The sequence below is a fragment of the Staurois parvus genome, unplaced genomic scaffold (assembly GCF_062004578.1).
Source record: "Staurois parvus isolate SC_StPar_1 unplaced genomic scaffold, SC_StPar_1.0 ptg000530l, whole genome shotgun sequence".
NCBI lineage: Eukaryota > Metazoa > Chordata > Amphibia > Anura > Ranidae > Staurois > Staurois parvus.
The window spans coordinates 9,855,012-9,877,954 of record NW_028318326.1 but is presented as its reverse complement, the minus strand read 5'-3'; the positions used below and the strand labels follow the sequence as shown (position 1 = coordinate 9,877,954).

The window sequence follows — 22,943 nt, the reverse complement described above, 5'->3', positions numbered from 1 at the left end:
TCGGTGCCCAGCAGTGCCACCCACCAGTTCCAACCACCTGTGCCCAGCAGTGCACCCACCAGTGCAGCCAGTCAGTTGTGCCAGTCAGTGCCCAGCAGTGCCGCCAGTCAGTGCCACCTATCAGTGCCCATCAGTGAAGGAGAAAAATTACCTATTTGAAATATTTTATAATAGAAACAAAGAAACTTCTTTTTTTTTTTTCAAATTTTTTGCACTTTTTTTGTTTATAGCACAAAAATTAAAGTGCCCAGTGGCGATTAAATACCACCAAAAAAAAGCTCTATTTGTGAGAAAAAAAAATGATAAAAATTTCATATGGGTACAATCTTGCATGACCGCGCAATTGTCAGTGTGACAGCGCTGAAAGCTGAAAATTAGCCTGGTTAAAGAAGGGGGTATAAGTGCCTGGTAGGCAAGTGGTTAAACAATGCGCTTTATATACCCGCCTGAAGTTCAGACATAACCTGCTTTTTCATAAAAAAATCATCTTTTGTAAACTGCCATAAATCAAAATTGTGTATAAAAGTTTAGATTTAGAATTCTTTCAGCAATATTTTTAGTTTTAAATGTATAAAATAAAATGAGGAACAGGGGTCAGCAGGGCTTGGTATATGAGGCCTGAGTGGAGTACGTTTGAGAACCACTGTCCTGAATAACTGCATGCAATTCGAGCTCACAGAGAAATACAGTCATTTGCAGGCTAGGACTGCCTGCTTAGTCCAGCCTTTATTCTGCTTTGGCAAGCTTACAACTGACCATTCACAAGGCACATTTCATCTGTCTGAGGACTATTAAGGAAATTCTACATCTAGAAAGCCAAACGAGCAGGAAACAAACTATGCAGGGTTACATGCCACATAACAGAAGTAGATTTTGCTATGCTGTGCCAAGTCGCTTCCCCCTAAATTTGTCAAAGTGGCAGCACAGCACAGATCAAAACGGTTTTGTTTTGTAATGAATGCAGAGAAGGTGGATATATTAAAGAAAATGATGTACACTAGCTTTAAAATGTCAGTCGGGAGTGAATCAGATTAACTCCAGAGCAGTGGTCACGGTCTACCCATCGGCTCCCCACGATCGATGGCTTGCCGACGCCTGTGTTAGAACTTCTGTCAGGCTTTACAAACACTTCAACTGATTCTACATAGGGGAAGATCTACTAAAAAGTCAAAATACTCTGTGCACTGCAAGAACATTTGCAAGTGAGGCTGCTCTAACTCTGAAGAAAAGCTCTGAAAGGAGGGGAAGCGCTGCCAATTTCTACAGTGCCTTGAAAAAGTATTCAAACCCCTTGAAATTCTGTCATGTTACAACCAAAAACAAATGTATTTTATTGGGATTTTATGTGATAGACCAACACAAAGTGACACATAATTGTGAAGTGAAAAGGAAAATGATAAATAGTTCTCAAAAATTTTCACAAATAAACATCTGAAAAAAGTGTGGCGTGCATTTGTATTCAGACCCTTTAGTCTGATACCCCTAACTAAAATCTAGTGGAAGCAACTGCTTGCAGAAGTCACCTAATTAGTAAATAGAGTCCACCTGTGTGTAATAAAAGTATAAATACAGCTGTTCTGTGAAGCCCTCAGAGGTCCGTTAGAGAACATTATTGAACAAACAGCATCATGAAGGACAAGGAACACACCAGTCAGGTCAGGGATACATTTGTGGAGAAGTTTAAAGCAGGGTTCGGTTATAAAACAAAATATCCCAAGCTTTGGACATCTTACGGAGCACTGTTCAATCCATCATCCAAAAATGGAAAAAAGAAAAAAAAAAGAAGCAGGAGTATGGCACAACTGCAAACCTACCAAGACATGGCCGTCCACCTAAACTGACAGGCCAGGCAAGGGGAGCATTAATCAGAAAATCAGCCAAGAGGCTCATGGTAACTCTGGAGAAGCTGCAGAGATTCACAGCACAGGTGGGAGATTCTGTCCACAGGGCAACTATTAGTTGTGCACTCCACAAATCTGGCCTTTGTGGAAGAGTCTGAAAAAGACTTGAGAACGGTGCTGAGGTCCACATTCCAGCAGGACAACAACCCTAAACATACAGCCAGAGCTACAATGGAATGTTTTAGATCAAAGCATATTAATGTGTTAGAACGGCCCATTCAAAGTCCAGACTTAAGAATCTGTGGCAAGACTTGAAAATTGCTGTTCACAGACACTCGACAGAGCTTGAGCTATTTTGCAAAGAATGGGCACAAATTAAATTCTCTAGATGTGCAAAACTGGTAGAGAAATCCCCAAAAAGACTTCCAGCTGAAATTGCAGCAAAGGTGGTTCTACAAAAAGTATTGACTCTGGGGGGGCTGAATACAAATGCACAACACACTTTTCAGATATTTGTCAAAAATTATGGAATCCATTTATCAATTTTCCTTCCACTTCACAATTATGTGCCACTTTGTGTTGGTCCATCACATAAAAGTCCCAAAAATTACATTTACGTTTGTGGTTGCGACATAACAAAAATGTGGAAAATTTCAAGGGGTATGAATACTTTTTCAAGGCACTGTATCATCCAATCATGTGCAAGCAAAATAGCGTTTTTTTTATTTTCCTTGCATGTGATTGGGTATTCTTTGCAAAGTGAAGCTTTACCTCATTTACGAAGCTCTGGAGCAACTGCACTTGCAATGCATGGTATATATACACACACCCCTTTAGTAAATCAACCACCTAGTTTTTTTTCTAGCAACAAATAATTTAAAACAAGAACGTAGTCTTTTCAGACAAGAGCACCATTTTCTACTTGTCTATAAAAGTGTGCACCCAAAATTTGCAGCATGCATGTTGTACTTACACTTCAAATAGTCAAACTGCTGTAACACAGTCTAATGATCACATATTTACAATACGTTTAAGTTTTAACAGAAAACAAATATTAAAAATAAAACCTTCACCCACCTGACTGTACCTTTGGTGTTCTTCAGTACCGTGGCTGCAAATAGTTGTGTCACTCCAACTAAACTAGTACCATCTACCTCCACAATTTGGTCATTGACTTGAATCCTTACAGAAATAAAAAAAAAAAGACGCAAATTAAAAAAGTGCCTTGAAAACCGTAAAGATCAACACATGTTTAGGAATGCTTTAGAATAAAAAGGTAACCACCAGCTCAAAAGCCTACAGCAGTTTTGTCATTTCAATCATTAACACAGGTTTCATGATTAGGCAATGAAAATCAATATTGACAAAGCAAAAGCTAAACAAAAGCAAAAAAAAATTCCTATGGTGTCCAGCGCTGGACAATTTTATAGAAATACAAAAGATATTGACAAAACATGATGAACCAACAGGACTGCTGGCATTTGAATTTAAATTTAAAGAGGACCAAATCCAAAATATACCAGCTGTTATTGTTAGCTCCCTTGTCTCCTACTCCCATGCTCGTCTCTAGGATTTCTCAAGGGCTTCACCCATCCTCTGGAACTCCCTACCCCAAGCTATCAGGATATCGCCTACTCTGCTCACTTTTAGGCGCACTCAGAAAACCCATCTCTTCAGGGAAGCCTACGCCGACCCCAGCTAATACTAGAATCCCCTACTCCTCCATCCCCCACAGCTAATTATCTCTTGTACCACTATCCCCTCCCTCCTAGATTGAAAGCGCCAAAGGAGCAGGGCCCTCTAATCCCTCTTGTATTGAACTGTATTGTTACTATACTGTCTCCCTCCATAATGTAAAGCACTGAGCAAACTGTCAGCGCTATGTAAGTCCTGTATAATAATAATTATAATGTTCCAAATGCCATTTTATCTTGTGCTCGGTGATGTGGCCCTCATAGAACTATTGCAAAGTGAACTATGAATAAAACAATGGCAGTCCGGTTATATCTTTCTTCCCTGTTCTGTGCACAAACCAGCATCTTCCATTCAGAAAATGGAATGTCTACAGTTAGTTTATCCTGGGTAGTCTCCAGGCTGTGTTGACAGCAGAAGAGTAAACACCACCACGGCATTCAGCACAAAGTAAAATTACATCTGGGGTCTAGAACATGGGAGTATAATTTTGGGAAGGAATGTAAGTAAGCTGGGTTAGGACAGGTTTAGTAAATGTAAACATTCGTGAAGTAAATTCACAATCCTACAGCTCCAGCTTTTTAACTATAAGCTTTTTTTTTTCCTTACTATAAAAGAAAAAAAAAAAAGTTTCAGGAGATCCTCACACACTCACAGAATGATGGCATTTTAGGCCTCCTTCACATGGGGAATTACGTGCCTACACTACATTCTTGCGGCTAGGATGATAGGTGCATACGAACAGCAATGGCTGCTCAACCTGTACAGAGTATTGACAGGCTGAGAGGAGCCATTGTTGTTTGGTTACATGCAGTTAGGGATGGATCAGTGACCCTGGATGAAGACAGATGCATTCAGGCTCAGACATGCATCCCCAACGTTCTGTGAATCCCTAGGGGTTCTGCGACAGGAGAAGAGGAGGGCGGCTCACAAATGGCAGCCCCAGATGTACATCGCTTACTATACTTTCTGGCATCAACGAAAAACATTCTTTGTGGGATTTTTGCTTTAGCTCACCTGCTTGTTCCCTATTGCCCCGCCATAGCCCTGGGTCAAATCCCTAAGTAAACTATGTTTTGGTCAGTGCCAGAGTTTACAAAGCGTTAAAGTGACTGAAAATGTTTACATTTTTAAATACCAAACAAGTTATATTTACCTGCTCAGTGAAATGGTCTGCACAGAGCAGCCCCGATCCTCCTCTTCTGGAACCCCCTGCTGGCACTCCTGACTCTTCTCCCCCCCCACCCACCAAAGGAAGCAACTTACTTTGGGGGCATTCGTGTGAGCTCGCTCACAAGCCGGCTATTTGTGTCCATAAGACACACAAAAGAGTAGGGCTCAACCCCACCCCCCACTGGCTGTGAACGACAGCAGCGGGAGCCAATGATGTTTGAGCCAACAAGGAGCCAAGAAAGTCTCTGATCTTGTGCACATCACTGGATCGAGACCAGGCTCAGGGAAGTATAATGGGGGACTGGCAGCGGAAGTTGCATGCAGAAGTGTCAGAACGTGCATGGTAATGCAAGAATGCAAGGTAAAAAATAAATGTTCTGCCATTAGAACCCTTACACCACATGACAGGGCCCAGCAAATGGCTGCTTAAGTCCGAGCACTGCATTTGGAAGTCAGATCCTTTCCCACACCCAAATGCACTAGAAATTTTTGAGGGCTCCAACAGAAGAAAAAAAAAAAAAAAAAAAAAGAAGAGTGGTGGGCAAAGCTCGATGAAACCGGTGGTGCCATTGCCCTGAATGAGCAAATTGCAGTTTACTTTAACTACAGAAATTACACACATCTGCATCAATGCTGCTACAGGTGTATACATGTAGATAAACACAAACAATCTTTTAGGTTACAACAATAGCTCAGCATCATATGTATTTATTTCAAATTCTTGACATTGGTGACATACTCCACACACACCCTGAAGAAATGCAATGGCACATATTTCAGTATGCACGTTACTGTGAACACTGGTGGTAATATTTAAGCACATGTATCATGTAAAAAGCATGTCTGGGTAAACATTACACATCGGTTATGTCACACACTGTGCATCACATTACTGAAAATTGCATCAACAGAATGTTCAAAGCAAGCAGTTAACCAGAGAAAGATAGCTGGCTATTGGTTATAAAAATATTAAAATGGTTCTAAAGCGTTAAGGTTTTTTCTACCTTCATGCATTCTCTGGAAGAGCCAGAAGCCCCAACAGGGTCCCCAGAAGACACAGAATAGGCAAGTATAACATGTTTGTTACTCAAAAGAGAAGCAGAGCCAAAGATTTTTTTAAGTTAGTTCTGCACTTGCCAGATATTATGGCATCGGAACAATGGGTAGTCACTTGTAAAGATCAAGGATACACTTTATGCTAATTTGACCACCAAAATCTACTATAGCTGTTTTGTTAACCGAGGGCCAGAGGTGTTACATGTACCTTAACACCAAATGAATAGGCTTCTGCTACCGGAGCAGTTCTATTACCATACCTTTAGTCTCTTTCAACATATGTCTATTTCTAGGGTTTTAACCTTTCACGACGAGGGTAAAACAATCTTAACATCCGAACACAGTTTTGCTTCGGGGATCACGGAGTTCTCACACTTAGAGCTGACATTGAATCGATGCGGCATCCACCTAGATAACTTTAAATGGGGGAAAAGGGGGGGGAAAAAAAGCCACTTCTCTTTTAAGAGAGCCTGACACTCCCCTTTTCTGGCGAGCACCCAATCTGTGTTCACCACACTGAAAGGTCTCTCCCCTCCCTGCTAATCCCCAGGTACGGTACTGGAGACAGGCAGGAAGGGGAGTAGGAAATAAAAACAGCGCAATGTTAAAACCTTATTTAAATACAGTTTTGGTTAAAATATTTTTTTTTTTTTATCAGAACAAGTAAATGGTCATGAAGGACAAGTAGATTGGGTCCCCGTTTTAGTCCCCTGGACAAGTAGTTTTTTTCCGTACCCCTGTACTGGGAGGCAAGAATAGGGAGAGAAAACTTGTGCTGGGAGGGGGAATTTAGGTGGGGAGAGGGAAAGGAGAGATTAGGAGGGTATTTGTGTTGCAAGGATGATTTTGATGTTGTGTTGGGAGGGTAAGAGGATTTATCGTGGGAAAGGGAATTGGGATGGGAAAATCAAATACTGGAAGGTGGAAGAGGATTTGTGCTGCTGGGGGGGTGGATTGGGAAGGGGGGGGGGGGGGTAGAAGGGAGAGGATTTGTTCTAGGAGGAGTGAGTGTGCAGATTAGTGCTGGATTTTGTTACAGGTGGGCTGGGAAAGGGCGTGTGTATTTTTTCTGAAACGGTCAAGTTGGAGAGAGTATTGTTTACATGGGGGAAATTGCACTCTCCTGGCTTCTGCACTGTATGTTACACACTGCTGACTGCTGCACTTGTTCTGTTTTGTACTCCTGACCTCTATTATGCATTTCAAATACCTGTCCCCTTCATTCCATGCATTACATATTAATACTGCATCACTTTTTGCATTACACACCCCTGCTTTATGTATTTCTAAACTCGAAACTGACTGCACGGTTTCGTACTTCTTACCCTTCCACTCTGCTTTGCAAACCAATAACACTCAACTCTGCCTTACAGACTCCTGCACTATACACCGTGTGCACAATTATTAGGCAAGTTGTATTTTTGAGAATTAATGTCATTATTGAATGACTACAGTGCTCTTGGTCAATCCAAAATGTTAATAAACCTCAAACCTAAATATTTAAGAAAGTAAATATATAATTATTGGGCAACTATTAGTGTGCACAATTATTATGCAACTAAATGAAAAACGAAAAAGTTTCCTATCTCACTTGTTTATTTTCATCTGTTAAAGTGAGAACAAATAAGCAACTCAAAATTCACAAACATTTGACACTTAAAAAGAAAAAAATAATCCGTTACCAATATAGCCGTCCTTTTCAATAAGTCATAAGTCTTCTATTCATTCACTGTCAGCTTTTTGTGCAGCAGCAACCACAGCCTCTCAGACACTGTTCAGAGAGTTGTATGGTTTTCCTTCACTGTAAATCTCCTTTTTAAGAAGGATCCACAGGTTCTCAATAGGGTTTAGGTCATGTGACGAAGGGGGGCATGTCCTTATTCTTTCATATTTAAGGCCTTGACTGGCTAGCCATGCAGCAGTGTACTTCAATACATGTGATGGAGCATTATCCTGCATAAATATCATGCTCTTCTAGAAAGATGCAGACTTTTCTCTGTACCACTGCTTAAAGAAAGGGTCTTTTAAAAACTGGCAGTAAATTTGGGAGTTGATTTTGAGTTAATCTTCAACTCGCAAAAGGTCCAGCTAGCTCATCTTTAATACCAACCCATACCAGTACCCCACCTCCACCCTGCTCACATCGGAGTCGAAGTGGAGCTCTGTGCTGTTACGGATACAGCCACGGACCCGTCCATCAAGAGTCACTCTCCTCTCATCAGTCCATAAAACCGTTGAAAAAAAAAAATCTGCCTTCAGATATTTCTTGGCCCAGTCTTGTAGTTTCAACTTGTGTTTTGTTCAGTGGTGGTCGGGTTTCAGCCTTCTTTACCTTGGCCATATCTCAGAGATCTGAACAGGTAGGTTGCAGTCCTGGAATATGACAGCACTGGAGGATAATGGGTTCCTGGTAGCTTCACATTCTTCTCACATCTTTGGCAGTTAATTTGCATATTTTTCTCAACACGTTTCTTGCGACCTTGTTGAGCATTTGCATCAAAACGTTTGATGGTTCTGTGATCACGCCCCGATATCTTAGCAATTTTAAAGAGTGCTGCATCCCTCTGAAAGACTTTACAATTTTTGACTTTTCAGAGTCAGTTAAATCCTCTTTTTTTGGCCCATTTTGCCTGAGGAAAAGAAGCAGTCTTCTAGTTATGCACACATTGATATAGGGTGTTGATCTCCTTAAGCCACCCTCCCTCATAACACATCAACTGATATGCCTAAATCCAATAAGCATTCAAGATTATACAGCTTGGAGTTGGACAATATGCATAAAAATTATGATTTGGTCAAAATGCTCACTTGCCTAATAATTGTGCATAACAGTGTATACACTACAGTTAGGTCCATATATATTTGGACATAGGCACAATTTTCATACTTTTGGCTCTGTATGCCACCAGAATAAATTAAAACAAAACAATCCAAATGAATTTGAAGTGCAGACTTTCAGCTTTAATTCAAGAGGTTGAACATAAATATGAAGTACAAAATTTTAGGAACTGCAACCATTTTTATACACAGTCCTTCCATTCTCAGGGGCTCAAATGTAATTGGACAAATGAATATAATCATTAATAAAATGTTCATTTTTAATATTTTGTTGAGAACCCTTTACTGGCAATGACGGTCTGAAGTCCAGAACCCATGGACATTACCAAAGACTGGGTTTACTCTTTTCTGATGCTTTGCCAGGCTCTAACTGCAGCTGTCTTCAGTTGTTCTTTGATTGTGGGTCTTTCTGCCTTTAGTTTTGCCTTCAGCAAGTGAAATGCATGCTCAATTGAGTTGAGATCAGTTGATTGACTTGGCCATAGCAGAATATTTCACTTTTCCTTCAAATCCTCCGGGGTTGTTTTTGCAGTGTGTTTTGGATCATTGTCCATCTGTACTGTGAAGCGCCATCCAATCAACTTTGCTGTATTTGGCTGAATCTGGGCTGACAGTATATCTCTAAACACTGCAGGATTCATCCGGCAGCTTCTGTCACATCAATAAAACACCAAGGACCCAGTGCCAGTGGAAGTGTCAGTGCCAGTGGAACCCATGCATGCCATCACACGGCCTCCATCATGTTTTACAGATGGCGTTGTGTGCTTTGGATCATGAGCCGTTCCAAGCCTTCTCCACACTTTGTTTCTTAGTTTAATCCATCCAAAGAATGCTTTTCCAGAACTGGTCTGGCTTTTTTTTTTTGGCAAAGTCTAATCTGGCTTTTCTATCCTTTAGGCTTATTAATGATTTGCACCTTGTGGTGAACCCTCTGTATTTGCTCTAGTGAAGTATTCTCTTGATTGTAGACTGACAATGATACGCCCACCTCCTGGAGAGTGTCCTCCACTTGTCTGGATGTTGTGAATGGGTTTTTCTTTAGCACAGAGAGGATCCTGCAATCATCCACCACTGTTGTCTTCCGTGGACATCCATGCCTTTTTAGATTGCTGACCTCACCAGTGCATTCTTCTTTCCTCAAGATGTACCAAACTGTTAATTTGGCCACTCCTAATGTTGCTACTATCTCTCTGATGGATTTGTTTTGTTTTTGAAGCCTTACAGTGGCCTGTTTCACTTGCATGGACAACTCCTTTGAACACATGATGTAGGTTCACAGCAATAGATTCCAAATGCAAATACCACACTTAGAATCAACTCCAGACCATTTACCTGCTTAATTAATATAGAAATAACGAATGAGTAGCCCACACCTGGCCATAAAACAGCTTTTGATTAAATTATCCAATTACTTTAGGTCCCTTGAAAAAGAGGAGATGACTACTCTTAAGAGCTGTAATTCCTAAACCCTTCCTCCAATTTGGATGTACATACCCTCAAATTAAATCTGAGAGTGCACTTTCAGCCCATATCCATTATAGAACTATAGCTTGAATATGTTTTGGTAAATACCTGAAAAAAAAAAAAAAAACTAAAATTGTGTCTGTGCCCAAATATGTATGGACCTAATAGTGTATTGTACAAGACTGTACATTGGACAATCTTGGTTGTCAATCAACCCAAGGGCTAGCAAACATTAAAAGTAATAAGAGACTGGTCAGACTTTTGAAACCTGTCAGATGATCTTTCTAAGGCGAGATTGGTCAGGCGGGACTGCCTACCATTACCATAGACATGTTTTTCAATTCAGCTGAGCAATGGAGAGAAAAAAAAAAAAAAGCTGAGCTTGTTAATCTCATACCTATGGTAAACCTATTTTAGGCACCCAGGAGATATCACAGCTTTTGTGCCCATTCAGACGGTACAAAAGGAAAATGCAATTTACACATAAAATAATCAGAGAAGGTCAATTGGTTATCCATCTATACAGATTAGACAATTTCAAAAAGTAAATGGTTACATACCGTCCATCCCTTTGAGCTGCTCCTCCTTCTGTAATAGTTTTTACAAAGATTCCCAATTTCTCCAAGCCCTGATCTGCACCAACCCCCATTCCAATGATACTGATGCCAAGACCACTGTCCCCTGAACAGAAAAACACAGAAAAATCCAAAAAGACATGTGAGGTGTCCACTCAAACATTAGGGTATAAATACTGCAGCAATCTTCTGCTAGAAAATTATTGTTTCACATACTCTAGACCAGTGTTTCTAAACCAGTAGGAAGCCTGAGCCTGGGACAATGCATACAACATCCTTGATAAAAGCAACCACATCAGAAGCCCCCTTCATATTAGAACCCCACCACCCTCACCCCCAATCACACAAAGTCACACCTTTTGGATCCCACAGCATGGCAGAGGGCAGGTAGTAGAGGATATGGACTTTAGTTTTTTTTTTTTAATTCTGTGGGAGGCCCTGCATGCTGCCTGCCCTGGACCAGAGTCATGCCTTGCCATGGTATGTGCGGGCAAGCCACCATTATCATACAGTAGCAACAAATGACACTTGGCTTCTGAGCATCTTTGGTTGTTACGATGCTGACAACTGGCCTGACCGCAGCATGGCAAAATCATGACTCTGATCCCCTGCTTGCAGCATCCCAAGTCAACCCAGAAAGCACCCTGGTTGAGAAACACTGTTCTATGCTAAATAGATCAAATTGCCAAACACAAACTGGCTTTTTAGTACAAGTTAGAACCTTTGGAACCAGGAAGGATTTTCCCTTCCTTCTTGTCTCAGTGATGGGGACAGATACAGCACCTGAAAAAAGTATGTCCAATAATGACATATACCAAAATAAAAGATTATGGTGTGGGGTTGTTTTTCAGGGATTAGGTTTGGTCCCTTAGTTCCAGTGAAGGGAACTCTTAAGGCAGCAGCATACCAAGACATTTTGGACAATGCTCCCAACTTTGTAAAAACAGTTTGGGGATGCCCCCTTCCTGTTCCAACATGACTGCACACCAGTGCACAAAGCAAGGTCCATAAAGACATGGCTGAGCGAGTTTGGGGTGGAGGAACTTGGATGGCCTGCACAGAGTTCTGACCTTAACCCAATAGAACATCTTTGGGATGAATTAGAGTGGAGACTGCAAGCCAGGCCTTGTCTGACATTAGTGCTTGACCTTACAAATCCGCTTCTGGAAGAATGGTCAAACATTCCCATAGACACTCCTAAACCTTGTGGACAGCCTTCCCAGAAGAGTTGAAGCTCCTATAGCCACAAAGGGTGAGCCAACTCAATATTGAATCCTACAAAGACTGCCATTAAAGATAATGTGCGTGTAAAGGCAGGTGTCCAAAATACTTTTGGCAATATAGTGTACATGGCTGCCCTAAGTTATGCCATAGTCCGTTTATTAAATTAATCACACAAACATCTTTACCGGCCAACATATCCACTAACTCTACAACCAATATTGGGGGATCTGATAGAAAACGTGTTTGGAAAGTAGCCATCTATTGATTTACGATTTTGCTGAGTGAACAGTCATTCATACAACAAACCTCTACACAGAAGCAGAGGATCTGCAGTTCCATCCTCCAGACCAATTTAGGTACCCCAGGTATGTCTTAAAAGCTTGCTTGGTGTTCGTGTTAAAACAGGGATTTCATAACTTTTCAGCAAAAGGTAGATTTACGGTCCTTCAGATTTTAGGTGGGCCGGATTATGGCCAGCTGGGGTAGAAAATGTCCTGGGCCCAACATCAGTGAGAATAAACATGGCCTCAGGGTTGGTGGTCAGAAAGGGGGAGAAGTGACGACCCATTATTATTAGTGGGAGGAATACTACATCATTGGCATCAGTGGAAGAAATAGTGCTCCGCTGTTTGTGTCAGTGCGAGGAATAGAGTACCAAGGGCCAGATAGAGGCTAGCAAAAGGGCCGCAGTTTGGAGACCCATGTTTTAAAAGGCAGAAAATGTGTAAGGTGGCAAGCAAAGTTACCTTTTTCAATTTCCACAGGGAAAACATCCATTTTCTCCACCCTCTTCTCCAGTTCATACTCTGCAGATGCTGCCACTGGGTCCACCTCGTCATTACGTCTGTCATAGTCTTCATTGGAAAAGGTGGAGTATACCTTAACAAGACACAAAAATATATAAAGGAAGAATACCTTCAGATAGTAGACTTATTCCTGTTTACTCTATTTTTAAATACCAAAGTTAGGGCATCAATTTAATCACATACAATCTGGGAGCAAAGGCTTTAGAAAAATAAAAACTCCATAAACAATTGTTTTCCCTTAGCAACAGTATGGTACACAGCAGCAGATCTTTTGTTTCTATTCACTCAAGTTCTATGTGACAGTACTCAGAACTTCCAACTGTCTACTCAGAACAAAACACTGCAATGTGGGAAGAAGCCACAAGTTCCGTGGAAGAATTAGGTGTTTCTTAGGACTCTGGTGAAGAAACGAGGCAGCATGGGAGTGAAAGGAAGGTACAGTACCAAGAGCAAAAGGGGGTTGCTATGCAGTAAAGACATTACTCCGCCTTAAAAAAGGGCAAGTATCATATTTTAAATCGGAACTTTCAAGTACATAAGCTTTTGTCCAGATATGTATTAAAAAAGAACTCTATTTAATAATAATATGGTGTTTATGTATCATACCACAAGTTTTGCTCTGTACATATCAAAAACAGAGTGGAAGGGGGTGCAGTGTGAACCAGTTTTTATCATATTAGTAGTATTTTAAAAATGGCATGTTTAAAAGGGAAGTACAGGAATAGAGAAGAAAAAAAAAAAAAAAAAGTCACACTCGCCTAGATGGCTGAAGCACCAATCCCAGCTGCCCTCTGCCAGCTCTACCCGGAGCTGAACAATCACACACTGCTGATCTCCCAGTTCTCTCCCTCTGTTTTAAGCAAAGAGTCATGATTGTCAGTCACTCGCTCTCTGCTCCTCCAGCACACACTGGAGTGCCAGGCTGTGGAGGGGACGGGAGCAGCTGGCTCAGGCTCTCAGCGGCAGGATGAGAAGCGGAGTCAGCTGCCGGTCCAAGCATCTGGTAGATCTCAACTGTAAAGTCAGGATCTTTCCTGAACCCGGACTGGCTGAGTGAGCCAACAGCGGGCTTTAGTTCACCGCTGGCTGAAAACAGGCCACAGGAGCGCAGAACAAACTGCACTGCTGAGATCCAAAAAAAAAAAAAAAAAGTTGTCTATACTCCTTTGAAAAGAGCTACAAGCTGCAGGAGGAGGTAGTCAGGCAGCTTACAGGAGATGAGAGCATAAGAAGGGTGTCCCCAGTCAGGCTGTGCTTCCTTTCACACAGCAATGAAAAGATATAGGACACGGGAAGCTATGAAGCTGCAACAAGAAACAGTGGTGTCACCGCAGTAGTGATGCACCAATATATTGGCCGCTGAAAAGGATTGTCCGAAGAAAAAAAAAAAAAAAAGGTTAATTTGCATTTTGCAGATTTCATTGATTCTTCCTGTCAGTGTATTAGCTTGCTCATACAGGATGTATGGGCAAGCAGATATACTGACAGGTCTACAGGAGTCCTGCATAGCACCATACATACTTTCAATAAAAGTTATTTTACGTTACTGAATATATCTAAAAAATATATTTTTAAAAAAAAAAAAAAAAAAAAAACTGTCCATTTCGGTTTTTGGTCAAGCACATCCTGAATTTTAGGTTTCGATCCACTGTGTTCATTTCGGCGCACCTCTACTGTGAAGGTTCTCATTTCTCCAGGGTATAGCTAGCTATAGTTAGTCACATTTAAATAGATTTTTTCTGACTTCTCCAAGTCACCCCAGCATTTGTAGCCACACAGGTAGCACAGACACCTTAATCCAATCACAATAGAATTTCTAGTAGATGTTGACCATCTAAAACTGGCCATACACTTGTAGAATGCCATTCAAAATTTCTTGTGTTAGGACCCTCCATTTGATTTCTATTGGTTAATGGGGCAAACCGATGTTCAATTTTCAACTGTAAGATGGGAAAATTCAAAAGGAGGAGGATGGAAAATATTTCTTGATTTTCTAACAGTAAATGCCCCCCCCTTCCTAAAAATGACTTCTCATTGGCACACAAAGCCATTTGACTTTCAGCTATGGTCATTTTGATTATCTCAGCATGAAAAGAGCTTTCCTGAAGCATTTCAGTCCCTATAGTGCAACTGAAGCAAACAATCAACTACTGTCAAAAGATATTGGGATAAAGTTGTGGACAGGCACAAGACAGGAGTTGGATACAAACAAATTTCAAAGGCTTTATCAATGCCTAGAAGCACAGTGAAGTCTATTAACCAGTTCGGCTCCAGAGCATTTTTTTTCCCTGCATACATGTAAAAATCTCCATTTTTGGCAATAAAATTACTTAAACCGCCAGATTGTTATACATATTCTGAAAGCAGAAGCCCTGTAGAATAAAAAGGTAAAAAGGTGACCGTTGCAAATTTATATATGTCACGATATTTGCGTGACTGTTAAAACACAAATGTTCAGGGGAAAAAAAAAAAAAGAATTTAAAGTGCAAAACACACAAATAGAATACCCAATCAGGATAGAAGAAAAAAAAAATGGATGGTGCAAAATAGCATCAAGAAAATGGTCAGTGGGAAGAAGGTTTTTCTTCCAACATGACAATGACCCAAAGCACACAGCAAAAATGACCACACAGTGGTTGAAGGAGAAAAGGGTGAATGTCCTTGCATAGCCTAGTTAGAGCCCAGACTTAAACTCCTTTGAAAATCTGTAGAATGACTTGAAGACTGCCGTCCACAGTCACAATCAAATTTATGTGGACTTGAGCAGTTCTGCAAAGAAGAGTGGGCAAATATTGCAAAGTCTAGATGTGCAAAATTAGTAGAGACATCCCAACAGACTAAAGGCTGTAATTAAAAGCAAAAAGTGATTGAACAAAACACTACAAGGGCTGATCCTTTTTCCAAATCAGTGATTCTGTTTTTGAAGGTTTTATTTTTTTTTCTGACATGTTAGCATTATATCTTTCACTTGGTTGGTATATGTTGCACTGAATAAATACAATTGGATAAAACAAACTGTTTGTCTTCATTTTAGGCTGCAAAGCAACAAAATGTGATTTTAAAAAAAAAGGGGGGGCGATTCTTTTCTAGACCCATGTGTACTCATATGTATAAGACCATTGTGCTGAGACGCACACCAACTAGATGTGTAGTAGGTTGATAACAGTGCCCATGTTTTTTTTATATTAAAACAAACTATATTGAAATGTCACAAAGTGACATTCATTACACTTCATTGGCCGTACTGCAATGTAAGACAGTGGATTGTGTCACACAGCACTGCAAAACAATTACTGCATGCTATCCTTTTCAGCATTCACCACTGCAAATGTAGTGGTGTGAACTAGCTATGTAGGAGTCTAGGCATTTTGCCTGGTCTTGTGATGAGACTGCGTTGGAATAGCCCCCAATGTAGTCCCATCACACCTGGTGTGAACAGGTCCTCAAACTGACGTATTCATGTATCTCCGCTTACAACAGCAGTACGTATAAAAGGTACCCACGGGCAAAGGGTTCACATTCACCAGCCACAAACTATTTGTTGATAGAACAATTATTTGGTCAAACAGCACAATGAACATGCCAGACAACATCTGCCAATTACATCATCCAACAGTTCTGTCTGTACAACACATTAAACACGAAGTGATAAATACAGAACACAGATGTACCCAATTGAAGAAAAGACAAAAACAAAAATGCAGTTTTAATTTTACATAACAGTTGTGCAAAGTGGGTGGAACCACAGTGTGTAGCGAGGAACACAGCATCCAATACTTTCTGAAATGTCAGATACTAGTGGCACATCCTTCGCTCTGAAGACTGGAATCGTTGAACAACAGACAGGAAAGCATTAAAGTGGTTATAAAAGGCAAAAGGCTTTATTACGTTAATGCATTAAAGGTGGAAAACGTTTGAAAAGTTGATCTGCCCAGCCCCCTTAAACACTTGAGATCTCGATTCAGAACTGTCCAGTCAGCAGAAGCTCTTCTGATCTCTGTATTCTCACAGGAGACTTGGCAGCACTGGGAGCGATTGGCCCCTGCTCTGCCATCAGTCAAATCCTGTGACAACGTTATGGATGCACACAGCCTGGCTCGGGATTGAGCCTGCACAATTGCCCCCTACAGTAAGTGGAAAATCCAGGACTGTCAGAGGAGGACCGCAGAACAGGTTTGGGGCTGCTGTACAAAACCACTGCACACAGCAAGTAACTTTAAAACACAGAAAAGAAAAAATAGGGAAAAAAAAAAAAACCACACACTTTACAACTAATTGAATTATCTTAATAACGTTTCCGATTCTGGTTCAGGGTTTTCCATCCAGCGACAGAGTTGCTTTTAGTTGGTACTTAATACAAACAGCCTTCAGTTTCTGGGGCATGGACATTGTGAAGTAGCTACCTAATTATTGCAGGGTTTTTAGGGTGGTCTATACAGGAGCTTACAGAACCGCTGGCAACAAAAGTGAGTACACCCCTAAGTGAAAATGTCCAAATTATGCCTATTAGCAATTTTCCCTCCCCGATGTCATGTGACTCGTTAGTTTTACAAGGTCTCAGGTGTGAATGGGGAGCAGATGTGTTAAATTTTGGTGTTATCGCTCTCTCTCATACTGGTCACTGGAAGTTCAACATGGCACCTCATGGCAAAGAACTCTCTGAGAATCTGAAAAAAAAAAAGAATTGTTGCTCTACATCAAGATGGCCTAGGCTATAAGAAGATTGCCAAGACCCTGAAACTGAGCTGCAGCATGGTGGCCAAGACCATACAGCAGTTTAACAGGACAGGTTCCACTCAGAACAGGCCTCGCCATGGTCGCGAGCACGTGCTCAGCGTCATATCCAGAGGTTGTCTTTGGGAAATAGACGTATGACTGCTGCCAGCATTGCTGCAGAGGTTTAAGGGTGGGGGGGGGGGGGTCAGCCTGTCAGTGCTCAGAAGATATGCCGCACACTGCATCAAATTGGTCTGCATGACTGTCATCCCAGAAGGAAGCCTCTTCTAAAGATGATGCACAAGAAAGCCCGCAAACAGTTTGCTGAAGACAAGCAGACTAAGGACATGGATTACTGGAACCATGTCCTGTGGTTTGATGAGACCAAGATAAACTTATTTGGTTCAGATGGTGTCAAGCACATGTGGCGGTCACCAGGTGAGGAGTACAAAGACAAGTGTGTCTTGCCTACAGTCAAGCATGGTGGTGGGAGTGTCATGGTCTGGGGCTGGATAAGTGCTGCCACCACTGGGGAGCTACAGTTCATTGAGGGAACCATGAATGCCAACATGTACTGTGACATATTGACGCAGAGCATGATCCTCTCCCTTCGGAGACTGGGCCGCAGGGCAGTATTCTAACATGAAAACGACCCCAAACACCTCCAAGACGACCACTGCCTTGCTAAAGAAACTGAGGGTAAAAGGTGATGGACTGGCCAAGCATGTCTCCAGGCCTAAACCCCATTGAGCATCTGTGGGGCATCCTCAAAATAGTAGGTGGAGGAACGCAAGGTCTCTAACCTCCACCAGCTCCGTGATGTCATCATGGAGGAGTAGAAGAGGACTCCAGTGGCAACCTGTGAAGCTCTGGTGAACTTCATGCCCAAGACTGTTAAGGCAGTGCTGGAAAATAATGGTGGCCACACAAAATATTGACACTTTGGGCCCAATTTGGACATTTTCACTTAGGGGTGTACTCACTTTTGTTGCCAGCGGTTTAGACATTAATGGCTGTGTGTTGCATTATCTTGAGGGGACAACAAATTTACACTGTTATACAAGCTGTACTCACTACATTACATTGTAGCAAAGTGTAATTTCTTCAGTGTTGTCACATGAAAAGATATGATCAAAAATGTGAGGGGTGTACTGACTTCTGTGAGATAATATATATATACACACATTTTTTTTTAATATTGTGTACGTGAGTACTGAGGAGAGCCGCCACCTCAGCAGAGGTAATTTGCCACTGCTTTGTAAACTGACAGCTGTGTGTTTTATGGATCTCGTTACTCTAATCTTGCGATATTACAGCAACAAAGCAGTTTTCCAGAGTTCAAAGAGTTTGTAGATCGCTTCTTTCCTCATCAGTAAAAACGATCTACACTGGTTCATAAACAGGCACTCAGGAGGAGAGCTGTCTATTCTGAAAATGCCATAGAACATAGCTGTGGTCATTTACCACTGCTTGATAACCGTACACCTTAGTGTAGTAAGTTACTGTATGAAATAGGAGTAGTCTGTGATTGGGGTCACCCTCTATTTTTCATCATCATCGGTTCCTTCAGCCTCTAGATTTACAACCATACAAATTAAGTTCTAAATTTGGCTTTCCATCATGTCCCAACGTAATGATCTCACCTACGGATTAAACTATTTTGTAGCTTTTCGGCTTCAGGCTACATTCACGCTTCAGCATAGTGTATGCAGGTGAAACCTATTATAGAAACGCCTGAGAAACACGTGGAATGTTTTTGTACGTTTTTCAGGCGCTCCCAATAAGGTCCACAGGGTCAAAAATTCTCCGATCTGCCTGGAAAGATGCCATTGTACAACAGGCACCTGAGCCCTGTGTGGGCAAGCACCATTTGAAGCAATGTGGTTTTTTAAAGTTTAAAGTGGCATTAAACCCAAAAGTAAACATTGGGTTGTAGCTTACCAATCCTTATATGTGGTGGCTGCATTTGTTTTCTTATCCATGCTCCCCCCCACCCCTTCTGTTTTCACCTGGTGATATGGCCAGTAAGTCTATTTTTCTAAAGAACAAGCTTTCCTCCAAATGAAGCAGTTTAGTGTGTTGAGACAAAGCATTTACCGTTGACAGAGATGCTTACAATGATCAGATTTTAATTATACATGTAAAACCTTTATCCCAAAAGGAAAGGAAAGGGAAAAAAACAAAACAAAACATGGTTGTTGTAACTGCACTGTGAGCTAGGGTTCAGCTTCAATTTATCTACATCTGTATATCTGCTAGTACATTTAAGGCAAGCCATAAACAATGCAATTTTCCTTTCCTTCAACCACGGGTTGAGGGAAAGAAATTTTCCCAATTACGCCATCAACACAGTGTTGATGGGGAATCCCTCCTGTGGAGCCAGTGAATATTGCTAACGGCTATAAACAGCTGCTAGTGATAATGGCATGTCAAACTGGGCAGGCTGGTTGTACCAAAGTTGATTGTTCGATCAACTTGGGTATATGACAAACCGACTGAAGTTCTGGGTTTAATACGGCTTTAACATTTTGTAGCTTCAAGCTACAAAACACTCGGGTGTCAATGGGGCATCAGGACCAGATTAAATCTATCCTTGTGCATACACTGTAGCATATTATATTAAAATGTAACCACTTTGGCACTAGACTAGAGCTTTTTTTGGACAAGTGATATGGCCATAATATACCACTTCTTTTATATGATCCCTTCTGTGCTGTTAAAGTGCAGTCAAAGGCTCCAGTAAGAAGTCCAAACAAGTACCAAAGTTATTTCACCTTCCTGACTAAGCCAAATCCTCCTTTGTGCTTCATATTCTGTCAACCTAAAAACAATGGGCAGGACAAGGTGTCAGGGGAAATTTTTGAAACACTACTTGTCCAAGGGACTAAAATTGGTGTCTCAATCTACTTGCCCAGATTTTATAAAAAAAAAAAAAAAAAAAAAAAAAAAAAAACACTTTTTTTTTTAACCAAAACTGTATTTAAATCTGAGGTGCTTTTAAAAACAAAAGGGGCTTTATGGTGACTTAACCGTTTAATATTTTTAGCATTGCATGGTTTATCTCCTCCTCACCTCCCTGCCTGTTTCCAGCACCAAACCGGGGGACTAGCAGGGAGGGGAGAGACCTTGCAGTGTAATGAGCACTGATTGGCTGCTTGTCAGGGAAAAGGAGCGTTGGGCTTAGCCTTTATCCCTTTTGCTGCCAGAGCCGTTTTTGCGTTTTCTGCACACGATTAAAAAATTATTTTAGGTCTGAAGAAAATTACACAATGTTTTCAGAAAGCAGAGACCCTAGAGAATAAAATAGTGGTAGTTCAAATTTTTTATGTCACGCGATATTACCGCAAAGATCAAGGAAACTCAAAAACTTCATTAAAAAAAAAACAAATAAAAAAAAAACAAAAAACACAATTTTAGAGCCCATTTTTTTGGTAAAATATAAAGGAATAGCTGGCGCCGAGTAAATAGATACCAAACATGTAAAATCTTACATTTTTGTGCGCTCATGAAATGGTGTCAAGCTTTACTATCCTATATTTTATCAAGGTGACACTTTTAAAGCCCCTTATAGGTCATCAGTTTAGCATTATGGAGGTCTGGTGCTACAATTATTGCTCTCATTCTGGCATGCGCGGCAATAGGTAACGTGTGTCACAATTGTTTTCACGTGTAGGCACCCCGAAGTGTGTTTATGTTTGTATGTGTGTGTATGTGGGAGTGGGGGAGGGGGGTGCTTGAGTGTAACTTCTTACAATGTAATCACATTAAAAAAAAAAAGTCCCCCATGTGATGATTTTTTTGGTGACTGGTCCTCCCTCACCACTACACAGCGGCACCCGCTGAGCTGGTCCCAGGCCCGCAGAGCAAGCGGAGACCAGGAAACCTAGCAGGGGAGGGGGAGTGGGGTTAGGGTCCAGGAGCTGCCAACTTAGCGGGGTGTGTGGAAGCATTCAGGCAGCACCCAACATGTAGTCCCATTGTACATTCACATCAGTCCCTAACCCTCAAGGGGCATACAATCAAAAGTCCCTAAATTTCCATTCATACATACACATACTAGGGACAGGATCCAAATAACCTACCAAAATGTCTTTGGATGGTGGGAGGAAACTAGAGTACCCAGAGGAAACCATGCATGCACAGGGAGAACATGCAAACTCAGGGCAGGTGGTGCCACGGTTGGGATTCAAACCAACGACCCTAGTATTGCCAGGCGGAAGTGCGAACCATTTAACCACTTTGCTGCCCAGCAATATGTTTTCATCCCACTGTAGTGCAAGCACTCACAGCCTACATGGGAGCGGCAACCCTGAATTCAGGAGCAGTGCTACATCATTGCCACACCACAGGAAGCTGCATTAGCTGGACTTCAGGTTCAACAAGTATTTGTGGGATTTAAACTTCAGTTTCAGGGAACGTCCTTCCTACTACTGAGGCTTAGCCCACATTGAAAGGGTTAAATTGCTCATTTATGTCTAGAGTACAGTAAAAGCATATCAACCTGATGGTTCACTCCCCTGGCTAATGGCTTCCCTACTGGAGCAGTGGTTTGTCTTTGGCTTTCCCATGTCCAACGCAGGGCTATGGGCCCTGCATAGGTCTTGATTATATTGGAGGCATCCCATCATCAGAGTGCAGGGGAGAAGAGGCTGCCGGGACCAGTTTAGTAGCACAGAGGAGCCTGCAGGAGCGGATGATTAAGCAAGTAAAAACTACTTTACCTGGTCACCTAGACATGGGTTTTATTATATCCGTGAAGAAGTGCTAAACAAAAAACACTAGCTGGTTCTACTAGAAATCTTGTAAGCAGACAACTTCCTGTGCCCTCTGCCTGGGCTGCATTCTTATTAGATTCAATATTGCCTGGCATCTCTGACTACACAACCCCGTTCCTCTGTTACGGAAAAGAGGGGGAGGTTTTTGTAATTCTGTCCTGAGGTGTCATCACAGGTTTGTATTGTGAGTGAAACAGTCTTGACAGAACTGGAAGTGTGTTACTGGCAGGATCAACAGAGGTAGGAAAAAAAACAAAAAAAAACAAACAATAAATTGCAAAATATTACATTTTTGTTCTTGGGTTTAGATACCTTTTAAAATTCGAAGTTACTTATATATGCGCAAAGATGCTGTCTGTACACGTGCCAAATAATTCCGCTGGCATCTAGTCATACTGGAGTATGAAAAGCACGAAGAATAAGAGTTTGTTTCAACACAGCCACAGTCTCAAACATGTCAAAACAAAGATGTACAGAGATTGCAAAAGACAACCCTGCAAAAACATGAGCGTGCTCTTCTCATTCAAATGGGAGCCTGCAGAAACGAAGGTTTGTTTTTACAAGGACTTGATATGAAATGCGGAAATCCTTTAGATTTATGCAGTTACCTGCCAGACATTGATGACAATAGCAATGTTTTCATCAGACAACTGTAGATCTTTTCTACCACCAGACAGTTTATCAGTAATCTACCTGTATGAAAAAAAATCCAACATTCTACAAGGGGCCATGCTTACCTGCGAGCTGCACTAACACACCACGGCTGGTATGTGCCATGTGATA

The 22,943-nt window shown here is 41.4% G+C and overlaps 1 protein-coding gene across 5 annotated transcripts in view; it reads right to left on the bottom strand.

The window, feature by feature from the left end:
• Positions 1-22,943, bottom strand: part of LOC149451626 (neurabin-1-like) — a 141,530-nt gene that overhangs the window by 72,524 nt on the left and 46,063 nt on the right. For all 5 annotated transcript variants that reach the window (XM_089690498.1, XM_089690502.1, XM_089690499.1 and 2 more), the window contains exons 3-5: positions 12,610-12,742; positions 10,625-10,745; positions 2,919-3,023 (exon numbers count right to left, since the gene is read on the bottom strand). In XM_089690498.1, the coding sequence (XP_089546624.1) occupies positions 2,919-3,023; positions 10,625-10,745; positions 12,610-12,742 (359 nt within the window). The remainder of the gene's footprint in view (positions 1-2,918; positions 3,024-10,624; positions 10,746-12,609; positions 12,743-22,943) is intronic.